The 12,301-nt window shown below is 73.6% G+C and overlaps 2 protein-coding genes across 2 annotated transcripts; one reads left to right on the forward strand and one right to left on the reverse strand.

Annotated features, from left to right (window-relative positions):
* The first annotated feature begins 2,456 nt into the window (after positions 1–2,456).
* Positions 2,457–8,845, forward strand: NCKAP5L (NCK associated protein 5 like). The gene is made up of 13 exons (XM_075133912.1): positions 2,457–2,494; positions 2,961–3,002; positions 3,106–3,213; positions 3,672–3,740; positions 3,846–3,884; positions 3,967–4,086; positions 4,171–4,284; positions 4,777–6,515; positions 6,591–6,744; positions 6,840–6,918; positions 7,003–7,296; positions 7,456–7,595; positions 7,713–8,845. Exons 3-13 carry the CDS (start codon positions 3,112–3,114, stop codon positions 7,947–7,949), a joined length of 3,087 nt encoding a protein of 1,028 aa, XP_074990013.1. The 5' UTR covers positions 2,457–2,494; positions 2,961–3,002; positions 3,106–3,111; the 3' UTR covers positions 7,950–8,845.
* TMBIM6 (transmembrane BAX inhibitor motif containing 6) lies at positions 8,238–12,152 on the reverse strand. Its single transcript, XM_075133913.1, has 10 exons — positions 11,972–12,152; positions 10,276–10,379; positions 10,079–10,187; positions 9,852–9,972; positions 9,673–9,721; positions 9,501–9,598; positions 9,316–9,395; positions 9,104–9,204; positions 8,960–9,032; positions 8,238–8,853 (listed from the first exon to the last, which is right to left on the reverse strand). The coding sequence occupies exons 1-10, from the start codon at positions 12,134–12,136 to the stop codon at positions 8,833–8,835; spliced, it is 921 nt and encodes a 306-aa protein (XP_074990014.1). The 5' UTR covers positions 12,137–12,152; the 3' UTR covers positions 8,238–8,832.
* Between the last annotated feature and the right edge of the window lie 149 nt (positions 12,153–12,301).

A 12,301-nucleotide genomic window follows, 5' to 3' on the forward strand; every position in this document is an offset into this window, starting at 1 on the left:
CCGCGCCGCCGCCGCCGCCCCGCCGTAGCCCCCGGTGAGTCCGGCCGCGCCGTGGCGGGAGGGCGGGCGGGGAGCGACGGCGGCGCCGGGGGGTCCCCGGGGAAGTCGGGCCGCAGCTCGGGGACACCGGCAGCCCCGCGGTGCGGAGTGGGGGGGTTCCCGCTGCCGCCGGGCACCGGAACGTGCCGCGGAGGGGGGCCCGGGCGGCGGGGCCGGGGGTGCCCCGGGGGAAGCGGCGCGGGGCTTCCCGGCCGGTCCTCCACGTATGTCCCCGGTGTCCCCTGGTGCATCCCGGCTGTCCCCACTGCGTGTCCCTGCTGTCCCCGGGATGTTGTCCCCAGAACATCCCGTGTGCCCCCAGCGCATCCCACCTGTCCCCACTGTCCCCGGAGCGTCCCCAGTGTCCCCAGTGCATACTGGCTGTCCCTGGTGTGTCCCCCACTGTCCTCCATCCCACCCGCTGGTCCCCACTGTCCCTGGTACATCCCAGCTGTGCCCTGTGTGTCCCTGCTGTCCCCACTGCATCCTGGCAGTCCCCAGTGTCCCCACGGCATCCTGGCTGTCCCTGGTATGTCCCCAGTGTCCCCACTGCATCCTGGCTGTCTCTGGCGTGTCCCTGGTGAGTCCCAGCTGTCCTCGATGTGTCCCTGCTACCCCAAGGCTGTTTCTCCAGCACATCCCACTTGTCCCTGGTGCATCCCGGCTGTCCCCAGGGTGTCCTTGCTGTCCCCAGAGCATCCCAGCTGTCCCTGGGCTGTCCCCCCTGTCCCCGGTGCATCCTCGCTGTCCCTGGGCTGTCCCCGCTGTCCCCATTGTGTCCTGGCTGCCCCAAGAACAGCCCAGCCCCTGCAGCCCAGCAGGGTTGGGGACACTCAGGGCTGTCACCCCATGTCCTTGGGCTTGGGGTGGGGACCCTGGCGTGGTCCATGCCGTGGGACCGTGGCCCGGTTGCAGGGGACTGTTCCCTGCCGCGCTGGCATGTCCACAGCCGCGTGGTTTGGGCACGTGCTGTGTCCCCGCGGTGCCTGGGGCGGCGGGTGCGAGTGGCTGCTGTCCCTTGGCCCGGGGTGACTGGGGAGGGGGACATGGGCTCCACGTGCCCCTGCTTTGCTGGAGCTGTGTCCCCCTCCCCACAGAGACCCTCGCGCTGGCCCCGCGGGGCCCCGTGCTGGGGGAGGGGACAGCCGCACCGTCCATCTGTCGGGGCCCCCCCGGCCGTCCCCTGCCGGCGGGGCCTGGGGGGGCCGCGGGCTGCTCTTCCCCTCCAGACGGAGCCTCACTTCCCCCCGTGACGCAGCCGGAGCCGCCGGCCCCGGGGCCGCTTCCTGCGCCGGGGGCAGCGCGAGGGGGGCCCATGTGCCCACGGGCACCACGGGCCACCCCGGGGACCCGCCTGGGTTTGCTGCTGGCCCTGTGAGATGGGGACAGGGACAGCACGTGTGAGGTCCGGCCGCATGTGCCGGTGAGGGTGCCTGGTGCTGCTGTGCGTGGTGCCAGCGGGCTCCCAGGGAGGGTGTGTGGCCAAGGTCACGCAGCCCATGGGGTTGGGGACAGCCAGCTCAGGGCTTGCTGGGGACATGGGGAGCATCCCACAGCCTCTCTCTGTGCCTGACCCCGCTGTGCCGAGCAGGGCTGTAAATACCGGCGCTCCGGTTATTTTTGTTGCTGTCGTTGCATTGGGTGGGAGAAGGCGGCAGAGTTTGCTCCGGGGCCATCCGGCAGCCCCCAGTGCTCCCACTCATGGGGGAGCCATGTGGGGTCCGCAGTGGGGGACAGGGCTGTCACGAGCGCTGCACATGCCCCGACCTCGCCTGCTTCCAGTGACCTCCCTCCCGGCCTCACCATCTCCATCACCCCCAGACCCTCCTGTTGTCCCCTCCGGTTCCCCCTGTGCCGCTGAACCCCCCCGCCGGGGTGCCGGGCATTGCCACCGAGGGGTCTGGGTGAGCCGGGGCCACGTGACCCCGTGTGAACCCCAACCCCTGCCCGGCTCGTGGGGTGCAGGGTGGGGGCCACGGCCTGGAGCCACGGCACGGCTCTGTGCCTGGAGCCCCGGGGGCCTCCCCAAAGGGTGCCCAGGCTCCTGGGGGTCCCTCTCCAAAGGGTGGTGGGTGCCCCAGGGGAGTCCCTCTCCGTGGGGTGCCCTGTATCCCCGAGGGAGCCCGGTGCCACATGGGGATGCCCGGTGCTTCCTTTCCCGGGATGCCCCGTGTCCCGGTGCTGCCTCTCGCGGGAGGTCCCCGGTGCCCCGGACCCCCCGTGCCGGCTCCCCGGTGCTCCCTGCCCGGGGCTGGCGCTGGCGGAGCCCCGCACCGGGGGCGGTGGCGGCGGCTCCGGCTCCTCCCCGGCCGCGGCGGGAAGGCGGAGCCGGGCCGCCGCCGCCTCCCAACAATAGCGCGGCCGGGCCGGGTCGGGATGGAGCCGCCGCCGCCGCCGGGACCGGCCCCGGGGCCGCGCTGAGCGGGGGCGGGCGGCGCCGCCGGGAGCCCCGGGCGTGAGTGCGCGGCGGGGGCGGAAGCGCGGCGGGGGGGCCCGGGCCGGGACCGGTGCCCGGTGCTCGGGACCGGTGCTCGGGGCCGGTGCTCGGGGCCGGCCCCTGTTCCGGCGCGCACGGGGCGAGCGGTGCGGGGAGGCACCGGCACCGGCGGCGGGGAGAGCCCCGGGGGAAGCGGGGTGTCCGGTACCGGGGCTGGAGCCGAGGGGGCCCGTCTGCACCCGAGGGTCCTGTGCACCGGGTGCTGCGCATCCCGGTGCCCCGAGGCCGGTGCCAGCCCCGGGGGTGCTGCACATCCCGGTGCCCCGGGGCCGGTCCCAGCGTCCCTGCACACCCCGGGAAGGGACATGGGTGGCTGCAGGAGGGGTCCCTGTGGCTCTGGGTGCTGGTGCCGGCGGCGTCGGGGCTCGGCCCTGGGGTTCCCCCGAGGCTCCGTCCCCCCCCTCAGCCCCGTTCTCCCCTGCAGGTGACACCGCGGAGGGACGGGGCTGGGGACGTCCCGAACGAGGTGAGGGGGGTCCGGGCTGCCCAGGGCCTGGCAGTGCCGCGGGCCGGGGGGACACCGGGCCGGGGCCAGCGGGGACCCCGGCCTGACGCACGTCCCCCTGCAGCCAGCGATGTCGGAGAGCGTGGCCGAGGCGCCGGGAGACGGGAGCCCCGCGGTGCTTGGCGAGACGGGCACCAGCCATGAGCTCCTGCAGCGGCTGCGGGAGCTGGAGGTACGGCGGGAGCCAGCAGCCAGGGCCACTGAGAGCTGGGACCACTGGCCAGCTGTGGCTGGTGCTACTGGGCAGCCATGGCCACTAGAAACTAGGGCCACCAGGGCAGCCGTGGCCACCAGGCAGCTGTGGCCATTGCCTTTGGGCAGCCGTGGCCAGTGCCACCATGCAGCCATGGCCACCGTGCAGCCGTGGCCACTGCCATTGTGCAGCCGGTGCTACCAGGCAGCTGTGGCCGGTGCCACGGAGCCAGCAGCCCAGACACCACGGTGAGGGGCAGCACTTTCCTGCTTTCCGTGGCCTTCATGTGCCACCGCTCCTGGGGCAACCCTGCCCCTCCATGCACGGCCCTGCCTCCCACCGGGCAGAGGAAGGGTCCCCTGGGTGCCATGTGGGGGGGGTCCAGGCATCCGTGCCCCTCTACCGTGTCCTCTGAGCCGTCCCCGCTCTGTCCCCAGGCGGAGAACTCGGCCCTGGCCCAGGCCAACGAGAACCAGCGGGAGACGTACGAGCGCTGCCTGGACGAGGTACTGGGGGGGGGGGCGTGTGGGACATGTGTGCACACGCGTGTGCCAGGGCGTGGGGCTGCGCATGCCCTCGCGCCCCACCCAGGCCCCCCCTCTGCTCCCCAGGTTGCCAACCATGTGGTGCAGGCGCTGCTCAACCAGAAGGTGGGTGTCGGGGGGGCGGCGGGGGGCTGGAGGGGGAGTGGGGGGGCTCCCGGCTGACGCCCCCCCCTCCCGCCCTGGCCAGGACCTGCGCGAGGAATGCATCAAGCTGAAGAAACGGGTCTTCGACCTGGAGCGCCAGAACCAGGCGCTGAGCGACCTCTTCCAGCAGAAGCTGCAGCTCTCGGCCGGATCCCTGCCCCAGGTGCAGCTGGGGCTGCATCGGTGCTGGGGGGGTCACGGGGCAGAGCCCCCCCAAAGCTTAACCCGGCATTTCTCTCCTCTCCAGCTGCCGCTGCACCCGGTGCCGGTGCCTCCGGACGCCCCAGCCAGCCCCCCGCCGGGCTCCGCTGAGCAGCCGCCCCCCCCGCTGCCCCCCGGCCGCTGCGTCCCCCCGCTGGAGGTGGGTACCGGCGTCTCCGAACCCCCCTGCTCCGGTGTCCCCCGCTCCGGGCTGTGGCATCCCCCTCCCCAAGCTCATGCTATTGCCTTTTCCAAGCCTGCGGTGCCCCCGAGCCTGTGGTACCCCGCTTTCGGGCCCGTGGTGTCCTCCCCTCTGTCCCCTTCCCCAGGTCCATGGTGTCCCCATCCCTGAGCCTGTGGCATCACCCTTTCCAAGCCCGACTGCCCACGGTGTCCCTGTCCCTGAGGTGTCCCCTTCTCCAGGTTCCTGGCATCCCCCCCTCTGAGCCCCCCCACCTGTGATGTCCCCCCCTGTCCCCAGTGTCCCGTCCCTGACCCCATTGTGTCCCCATCCCGATCCCTCTCCCTGTCCCCCTCGCCCCGGGTGTCCCCAGGGCGTCCCCCTCTCCCAGCCCCACCACCCCAGCCCCAGCACGGTGCCGTGGGGCTCAGCACCGGGTGCCCGTGGGGTGACGGTGCCCGGTCCCCGCAGGTGACCCCATCGGTGCCATCGGGCAGCCCCGGGCTCAGCCCCGGCGCCCCCCCCCTGGACGCCCTCTCCCCCTTTTTCAAGAAGAAAGCCCAGATCCTGGAGGTGCTGCGCAAGCTGGAGGAGACGGACCCACTGCTGGGGCCCCCCCCGACGTCCCCCGGCTCCCCCGAGCCCTGCGCCGCCCCGGGCTGGCCCCCCTGCCCGCTGCGGGGGCCGGGGGCTGCCGGGGGGTGGCGGGGGGCCGAGGGCAGCCCCTGCTCCTCTCCGGAGGAGGCTGCGCCGCCGCGGGGGGCCCTGCTCAGCGCCTTGGCCGAGCGGCTGCTGCGGGGCGAGGGGGGGTGCTGCCGGCACAACGGCGAAGCCCCTGGGGGCCCCCCCCGGCAGTGGCACGGCGAGCACCCCGCTTTCCTGGGGCTCTACGCCCCGGGCGAGGAGAGCCCCGAGGGGGGCTTCGCCCCGCTTTCGCCCGGCGGGGGGACCAACCCCCTGCCCTCCCCCCCCAAGGTGCTCAAGCTGCCGCCCCCCCCCGGGGCGCTGCGCCTCAGCCCCCAGCTCGCCCGCGCCTCCAAGATCCCCTGCCGCGGCGGCAACCCCGAGGCCTCGCCGGCGCTTAGCCGCCGCGCTTCCCCCGACGCCCCCCCCGAGCCCGGCTCCCCCGAGCCCCCCGCCTTCCCCCCGCCACGCACCTACGAGGCGGCTGAGCAGCCCCCCGGGCCGCCGGGCCCCCCCGGCAGCGGGGAGCGGGCGGCCGCCTCCCCCCCCAGCGCCCGCCGAGGCACGGGGGGCTCGGCTCCCTCTCGCCGCCCTGGCAAGAAGCCCCCCGAGCCGGGCTACCTGCCCTTCAAGGAGCGCCTGGCCGCCCTGGGCAAGCTGCGGGGGGCCGAGGGCCGCGAGCCCCCCGGCCCAGGGCGGCCCGAGCGAGGCCACGGGGCTGAGCCGCGGCCCCCTCCCCGGGGGGGTTTGGGGGGCAGCCTGAAGCACCCCGAGCCGCACGGCGGGGAGCCCCTGGCCCGCTGCTACTCCTCCGGCTCCATGGGCGAGCCCGGCAAGGCGGGGGGCAAGGGGCGCCCCGCCAGCGGCAGGACCCCACCGCGGGCCCCCCCGGCCCCCCCCGCCAAGGCCGCCCGCAGCCCCCACGGCAGCCCCACCAAGCTGCCCACCAAGGCGGGCGCCGGCAAAGCCGGGACGCCACGGGGCGAGGAGCCGGCGGGCGCCAAGGCGGCGGGGGTCCCCCGCAAAGCACCACCGGCCCCTGAGCCCTCCGGCGCGGCGCCGCCGCCGGGCGCTGCCGGGCACTCGGCCATCGAGGAGAAGGTGATGAAGGGCATCGAGGAGAACGTGCTGCGGCTGCAGGGGCAGGAGCGGGCGCCGGCGGGCGAAGCCAAGGGGAAGGCGGCCGGCGGCTTGGCCAGCTGGTTCGGGCTGCGCCGCAGCAAGCTGCCGGCTCTCAGCCGTCGCGGCGATGGCGGTCGGGGCCGGGAGTGGGCCGGGACGCCGGCTCCCCTGCGGCGGGAGGTCAAGCTGGCCGCCCGCAAGTTGGAAGCCGAAAGCCTCAACATCTCGAAGCTGATGGAGAAGGCGGAGGATCTGCGCAAGGCGCTGCGGGAGGAGCACGCCTTCCTGCAGGGGCTGGCGCTGGAGAAGGGGCGCCCGCGCGGGCCCCCCCGCGGCCCCGGCCACCTCCCGGTGATGTACCAGGAGGTGACGGCCGAGACCTTCATGCAGCAGCTGCTGGACAGGTCAGCGGCGGCCCGGGGGGCGGGGGGGAAGTGAGGGTGGTGGGTGCCCCCACCCTGACGTGGCGGGGTCCCCAGGGTGGACGGGAAGGACGTGCCCTACGAGAACCGCCTGGAGCACAAGCGGGAGCTGTGTGACCTCCGGCGGGTCCCCCCCGACGCCAAAGACCCCCGGCTCTGCCACCCGCCCCGCAACGGCATCGTAGGACACCTGCGGGAGCCCCCTGACAAGGTGAGGACCCCCCCATCACCACCGCCGGCCGTGTGCCCGCTCTGGGGGGGTCACATACGCCATGGCCACTCACCCTCTGCCCCCCCCCGCTGCAGGTGCCCGACGTGGGGCTCCGGGACGAGCTGCCGTCGGACGAGAGCCTGTCCGAGTCGGGGACGTCGCAGCACTTCGCCGGTGAGGGGGTGCCGGGGGGGATACGGCGGGGAGGGGGGCACCGGGGCGGACCCCCGGCACTGACGCCTCCGCTTGTGCCGGCAGCGTGCGGGTCGCTGACGCGGACGCTGGACAGCGGGATCGGGACCTTCCCACCCCCCGACTACGGGGGGGTCCCTGCCAAGAGCACCCCCAAACCGCGGGGCCGCCCTGAGCCGCTGCCCGGCGCCGTGCCGGCGCGGCCGCCTGCCATCACCAAAGTGCCGCGCAAGGCCCGGACGCTGGAGCGGGAGGTGCCCAGCGCGGAGGAGCTGCTGGTGGCCGGCAAACACCGGAGCGCCCCGGCGTGCCGCCCCCCGGCCCCCCCCGGCCCGCATGGCCACCGCGCCGGTCCCCAGGGTCAGTGTCCTGCCGTGCTGCGTGCCGGGGCCGCGCGAGGCCCCGTTGATGGTGCCGGGTGTGCACCGGGTTCGTGCAAGGTGCAACAGGGCTTGGCACCCGGTGGGGGTCGTGGGGGGGCCCTGCAGGCCAGCACTGACCCCCCCCCTTTTCCCGCAGACACCGGTGACGGTGCCGGGAAGCCACGGCGCGTCCAGCAGAGCAAGAACTGGACCTTCCCCAACGCCAAAGCCTGCGGCACCGCCGACCCCTTCCCCTGCCCCCCCGGGGGGCTGGAGGGGCTGCACCGTCCCACACTGGTAAGGGGGGGGCCAGGGAGGGGGGAGGCTGTGGGACCACCCCGCCAGCCCTGGGGTGGCATTGGCAGGGAGTGGGGGGACACAGTGAGCTCCCCCCCCCCCGCTGTCCCTCCCCAGGCGCCCGTGTGCAGCCCGGCGGGGCGTCGAGGGGCGTCCCCGGAGGCCCCCCCGCCGCTGCCCCCCACCCTGAGCGCCAGCAGCAGCCGGACGCCCAGCGCCTCGGACGTGGGGGACGAGGGCAGCACGGAGGCCCGCTCGCGGGACGGGGGACACGGCCCCCCGGGGCTGGAGCACTCCGAGTCGCTCAGCGACTCCCTCTACGACAGCCTCTCCTCCTGCGGCAGCCAGGGCTGAGCCCCCCCGGCCCCGCTCGCACATCTCCTGCCCCCCCCCCCAACCCCGCTGCCCCCCGCCCCGCTCTGGGGGTGCTGCCCGGTGCGGGGGGGGTCCCGGTGCCCCGTCCCCCTCCCTCCCCGGCTCTCTCCAATGGTGCTATCGCAGTGTACAGCCCCCCCGCCGCCGGGTTTTTAACTCAATAAAGCCGCCCTCCCCCGGTTTATTTATATATGTTATTGTGCAGCCGCTGTCGTCTCTGCGTCGGCCGCATCCTGCCCGCGGGAGGGAGGGAGGGGGCCGAGAAAGTTCAAGTCTGAGCGTTTTATTGAATCGTCCCGGTGTACAAAGAGGCGACGGCGGGATTGGGAGAGCTCGGAATCAAAACACCTTCGTCCCCGCGGCCCCGCCGGACGGCTCGCCCAGCAGATCGTTTTCTTTTCCGTTGTATTTCTTGGCACTGGTGCTAAAGGAGAGGCTCCTCCGTTTGAGTTTGGCTTCAAGGGGGTCCCACTACCCCCCCCAGCTGCTATGGGGGGGCCCACGGCTGCCCGGGTGGGGGGATAACGCCCCGGCTGCTGGCGCAAGGGCGAGGCGGGGACGCGTTGCCCGCGGGGCCGGGGAGAAACCTCTACGGGGAGCTCACGTGTCGGCGATAACCCCGAGGGACGAGGGGGGAGCCGGGCCGGGGAGGGGGGGGAGCCGAACTCCAGCAGGATCCGCAAATCGGCCGGTTTCTAATCAAAGAAAAGCTAAACGAGAGAAAAACCCACAAGGTGCGAAAGCTTCTGGGCTGCCTTTCATCGGCAGCAAGCGCAACCCCTTTAATGAATCAGAGAAGGGACGGGGACGGGGTGGGGACGGGGACTGGATGGGGACAGCTCCACCTCGGCCTGGAGCCGCTTCACTTCTTCTTCTTCTTGTTCTGCAAGAGGAGAGCGGCCGGTCACTGCTGGGGCCGTGGCCCCCGTCCCCCCCTGCCAAGGGGCGGGTTTGTCCCCCCCGGCCATGCCCGGGGGACCGTCACCCACCTCGGTCATGCCCAGGATCATCAGGAGCTCCCGGAAGATGTTGACGAAGTCGAGGAAGAGATCGACGCAATGCCTGCGGGGACGGAGGGACGCGCTCAGGGGGGGCCCGGCCCGTGTCCCCGTCCCCCCGTCCCCGTCACCCACCAGATGTAATCCTTGTCCCCGCTCTCCGCCTTCTCGATGATGAGCTGCGTGTCGAAGAGCACGAAGCCGCACATGATCATCAGCCCCAGGTAGAGGTTGGCCTGCGGGAGGGAGAGGGGACGTGAGATGGGGACAGCCCCGCGTTGGCGTCACCGGTGCCAGCTGACGTCTGCCCGTCCCCCGCCGGGCCTGGCAGACGGGAGGGGACTCACCGTGAAGAGCCAAGAGGATCGCATGAAGGCGTTAACCACGGAGGAGAGAAGCATCAGGGTGAGGCCGGAGAGCAGGAAACCTGCGGGGAGAGGGCAGGGAGTGAGGCCTGGCACTCGTGGGGTGCCCCCCGCCCCCTTGCAGGGAGCCGCCAGCCCCCCGTGGGTCCCCCCCCAGCCCCCCTCACCTCCCAGGTAGAGGAAGCTGCGGCGTCGGGCGTACAGGGCGCTCAGTGAGAAGCAGGCGAAGATGGTGGCGGTGCCGAGGAAGGCGGTGGGGATGATGCTAGGAGAGAGGAGAGGGGGTGAACGGGGCCTGGGGGGGCGGCAGGGGGTGGCTGGGGGGGGTCACGCTCCTACCTGGGGTTGATGGAGATGCACATTTCCAGGAGGGGCCCCAGGTTGATGCCTGGAAGGACAGAGCAGGGTGTCACCGGAGCCATTTTGGAGCCGGTCAGCGCCGTGTCGGGGCCCTCGTCCCCCCCTCCCCAGGGCTCGGGGTCCCGCGGGACTTGGGAGGGTCCCCGGTGCCCACCTACCCATCAGGAAGGCGAAGCCGGCCAGCATCCCCAGCCTCTTCTGCTCCGTCTCCCGGCTGTGCGGGGTGGCCGTCAGCCAGATCATCAGCCCCAGGGCGCCCAGGCCGGTCAGGAGGCTGAACTGTGGGGCGAGAGGCAGGTGGGGGCCCGGCATTGCCTCGCCGGGGCGGCACGGGCAGGGGGGTGCGAGCACGGGGGCCACCCGCAACGCCCCAAAGGCCCCTCACCTGGAAGAGATGGGTCACCACGTTGATGTAGGCCCCCGCGGCCGCCACGAACATGCAGAGGGCGAAGCTGGCGTAGACCCTCTTCAGGTGCTCCTGGGTGGAGGCCGAGCTGCGGGCGAGGAGGGCGGTGGTGAGGCCGTCGGTGAGGCTGGTGCAGCCCCCCGGCTTGAGCCCGGCCTGCCCGAGGCGTTACTCACATGTGGGAGAACTTGAAGAGGGCGTCAAAGTTGATGTTTCGGTCGAAGACGTTCATGGTGCCGGGCTGGGAGTGGGCCCACCGGCCGCTTCGCAGAGGTGCAAGCTGCAAGAGGGGAGGTGGGTCAGGGGGACGCCGGAGCCCTCCTGTACCCCGAAAGCTCTCGCCACGCGGCAGAGGAGCTCAGCGGGAGCCGAGGACCTGCCCGTCCCGTGCGGAGCGAGCGGCAGGAGCTGCGGGCTGCTCGGGATCCGCGGCGCTTTGTGCCGGCCGGGCGCCAGAGCCCTCCTCGCTCAGCTGGTGCAAGCGTTGCGGGCTGTTGCGAGACCGGGGCTGCCCCCGGGGAGGCCCCGACCCTGCGGGAGCGCTGCCAGCAGCTGGAAAGCGTCTTTGTGCCAGGCTACTATTAGCGCCCGTAATGACATCCCCAGAGGAGGCTCTGGCAGCACAAGGCTCCTTGCAAGGCCTCCTCCTCCTCCTCCTCGCCTCTTCCCGCTCCGGCCCCTCTGCCGGCCTCTGGTCTGGCCGGCTCGGCCGGTGCTGTTTACCCTGGCACCTACGGGAGCCCAACCAGCCCAGCAAGTGGCACAAGCTGCCTGTCCCCAAGGGGTGGAAGGGACCGAACAGGCTGGGGCAGACGGCCTGAGGGGGCACAGGCTGTCAACCGGCCGCCCCAGTGGAGGAGAGGGCCCGGGGTCTCCTCCTGCCCTGCGCCCGCTGGCCTTGCCCAGGGCTGCGCTGGTTTCACCCCAGCACTGGGACAGCGAGAGCTCGGTTGTCACTGGGCTGGTGCTACCACGTCAACGGGGACCTCCTGGCTCGGCCTCACGGCTCACGGTGGGGCAGAAGCAGAGGTCGCTGCCCCGCGGCCTCACCGGGGGTTGCGCAAGGCAATGGGGAAGCTGTCTCTGCGCGGGGTGTGGTGGCTGCAGAAGTATGTGACAGCCTTCTCCCGGCCTGGCGGGCGGCTGTGACAGCGAGTTTGGTCAGGCAGGGCCTGCCCTCCCTGCGCACGGGGAGGTGGGTCCCGGCTCCCGGGACGGCAGAAGGACCCAGGCCTCCCGCGCCGGGACAGCAGCCCTTCACCTGGCACGAGTGACTGAGATGGGACCGTTTCGGTTTCGCTGGTGACGTCCCCGGTTGGTGGCCCGAGGGCGGCTGCCGGGCGCTGTCGTCAATGGGTAACCGGGACCGTCGCTGCTGGGCGACCTTTACCCACCAGTGCCTGCACCCAGCCCCGGCCCTGGCGCTGCCCCGGGCCCGCCAGCAACCGCCTGCTTCCCCATCAGGCCTCACTCCGAGGGGGCCTCCCCCCGGCTCCCACCCTGCTGCAGCCCCCTGGAACCAGACGGAGGCCCCACGGGGGGCGGGACCCGCGTGTAGCCCCCCTCCGGCAGCGAGGCCTGGTGGGGGGGCAGGAGCCGTCGGGGCCCCCCCGGGGTGAGGCCTGGTGGGGGGGCAGGAGCCGCCCGGGCCCCCCGGGATGAGGCCTGGGGGGGGGCAGGAGCCGCCCGGGCCCCCCGGGGTGAGGCCTGGGGGGGGGGGCAGGAGCCGCCCGGGCCCCCCCAGGGTGAGGCCTGGTGGGGCGGCGGGGGCTGCCCGGGGCTCGCAGCCACCGCGAGGGCCCCGGGGGGCGGCGGGGACCCCCGAGGCCGGGCCGGGCCCCCCCCCGCCGCCGCGGTCCCCTCAGCCCTCACCTGCGCGGCGCTCCGCCGTCCGTGCCAGGCCTCGAACGGTCCCCACTCCGCCACGCCCCTGGTCCTCATTGGCCGGCGCACAGCGGACGCCCGCCCTCCGCCTCGTTCTATTGGCCCGCCGCCACCACTCGGGGCGGGGCGGGGCGGGCCGCCGCCACCGCCCATTGGCGGCCGGCCGCACCCGAGCGCCGCCGTTGGCCAGGCGCCCCCTACCCCGCACAGAAGCGCGACGCTCATTGGCCGCCCTGGCCGGGGCTGGGCCAATCGGCACCTCCCGCTCGTTTCCTGCCCTTGGGCGCCCCCCGGTGGCGCCGCCGCCTGTCTGCCCTT

Source organism: Calonectris borealis, chromosome 30 (assembly GCF_964195595.1).
Source record: "Calonectris borealis chromosome 30, bCalBor7.hap1.2, whole genome shotgun sequence".
NCBI classification, from domain to species: Eukaryota; Metazoa; Chordata; class Aves; order Procellariiformes; family Procellariidae; genus Calonectris; species Calonectris borealis.

Coding starts and splice junctions, on each gene's coding strand:
- NCKAP5L (XM_075133912.1), top strand. CDS start 3,112: ATGTCGGAGAGCGTGGCCGAGGCGCCGGGAGACGGGAGCCCCGCGGTG. Junction 6,516..6,590: donor ATGCAGCAGCTGCTGGACAG/GTCAGCGGCGGC, acceptor CGGGGTCCCCAG/GGTGGACGGGAAGGACGTGC. Junction 6,919..7,002: donor GACGTCGCAGCACTTCGCCG/GTGAGGGGGTGC, acceptor TTGTGCCGGCAG/CGTGCGGGTCGCTGACGCGG.
- TMBIM6 (XM_075133913.1), bottom strand. CDS start 12,136: ATGGGCGGTGGCGGCGGCCCGCCCCGCCCCGCCCCGAGTGGTGGCGGC. Junction 10,380..11,971: donor GACGGCGGAGCGCCGCGCAG/GTGAGGGCTGAG, acceptor CCCCTCTTGCAG/CTTGCACCTCTGCGAAGCGG. Junction 8,854..8,959: donor TGATCCTGGGCATGACCGAG/GTGGGTGACGGT, acceptor CTCCTCTTGCAG/AACAAGAAGAAGAAGAAGTG.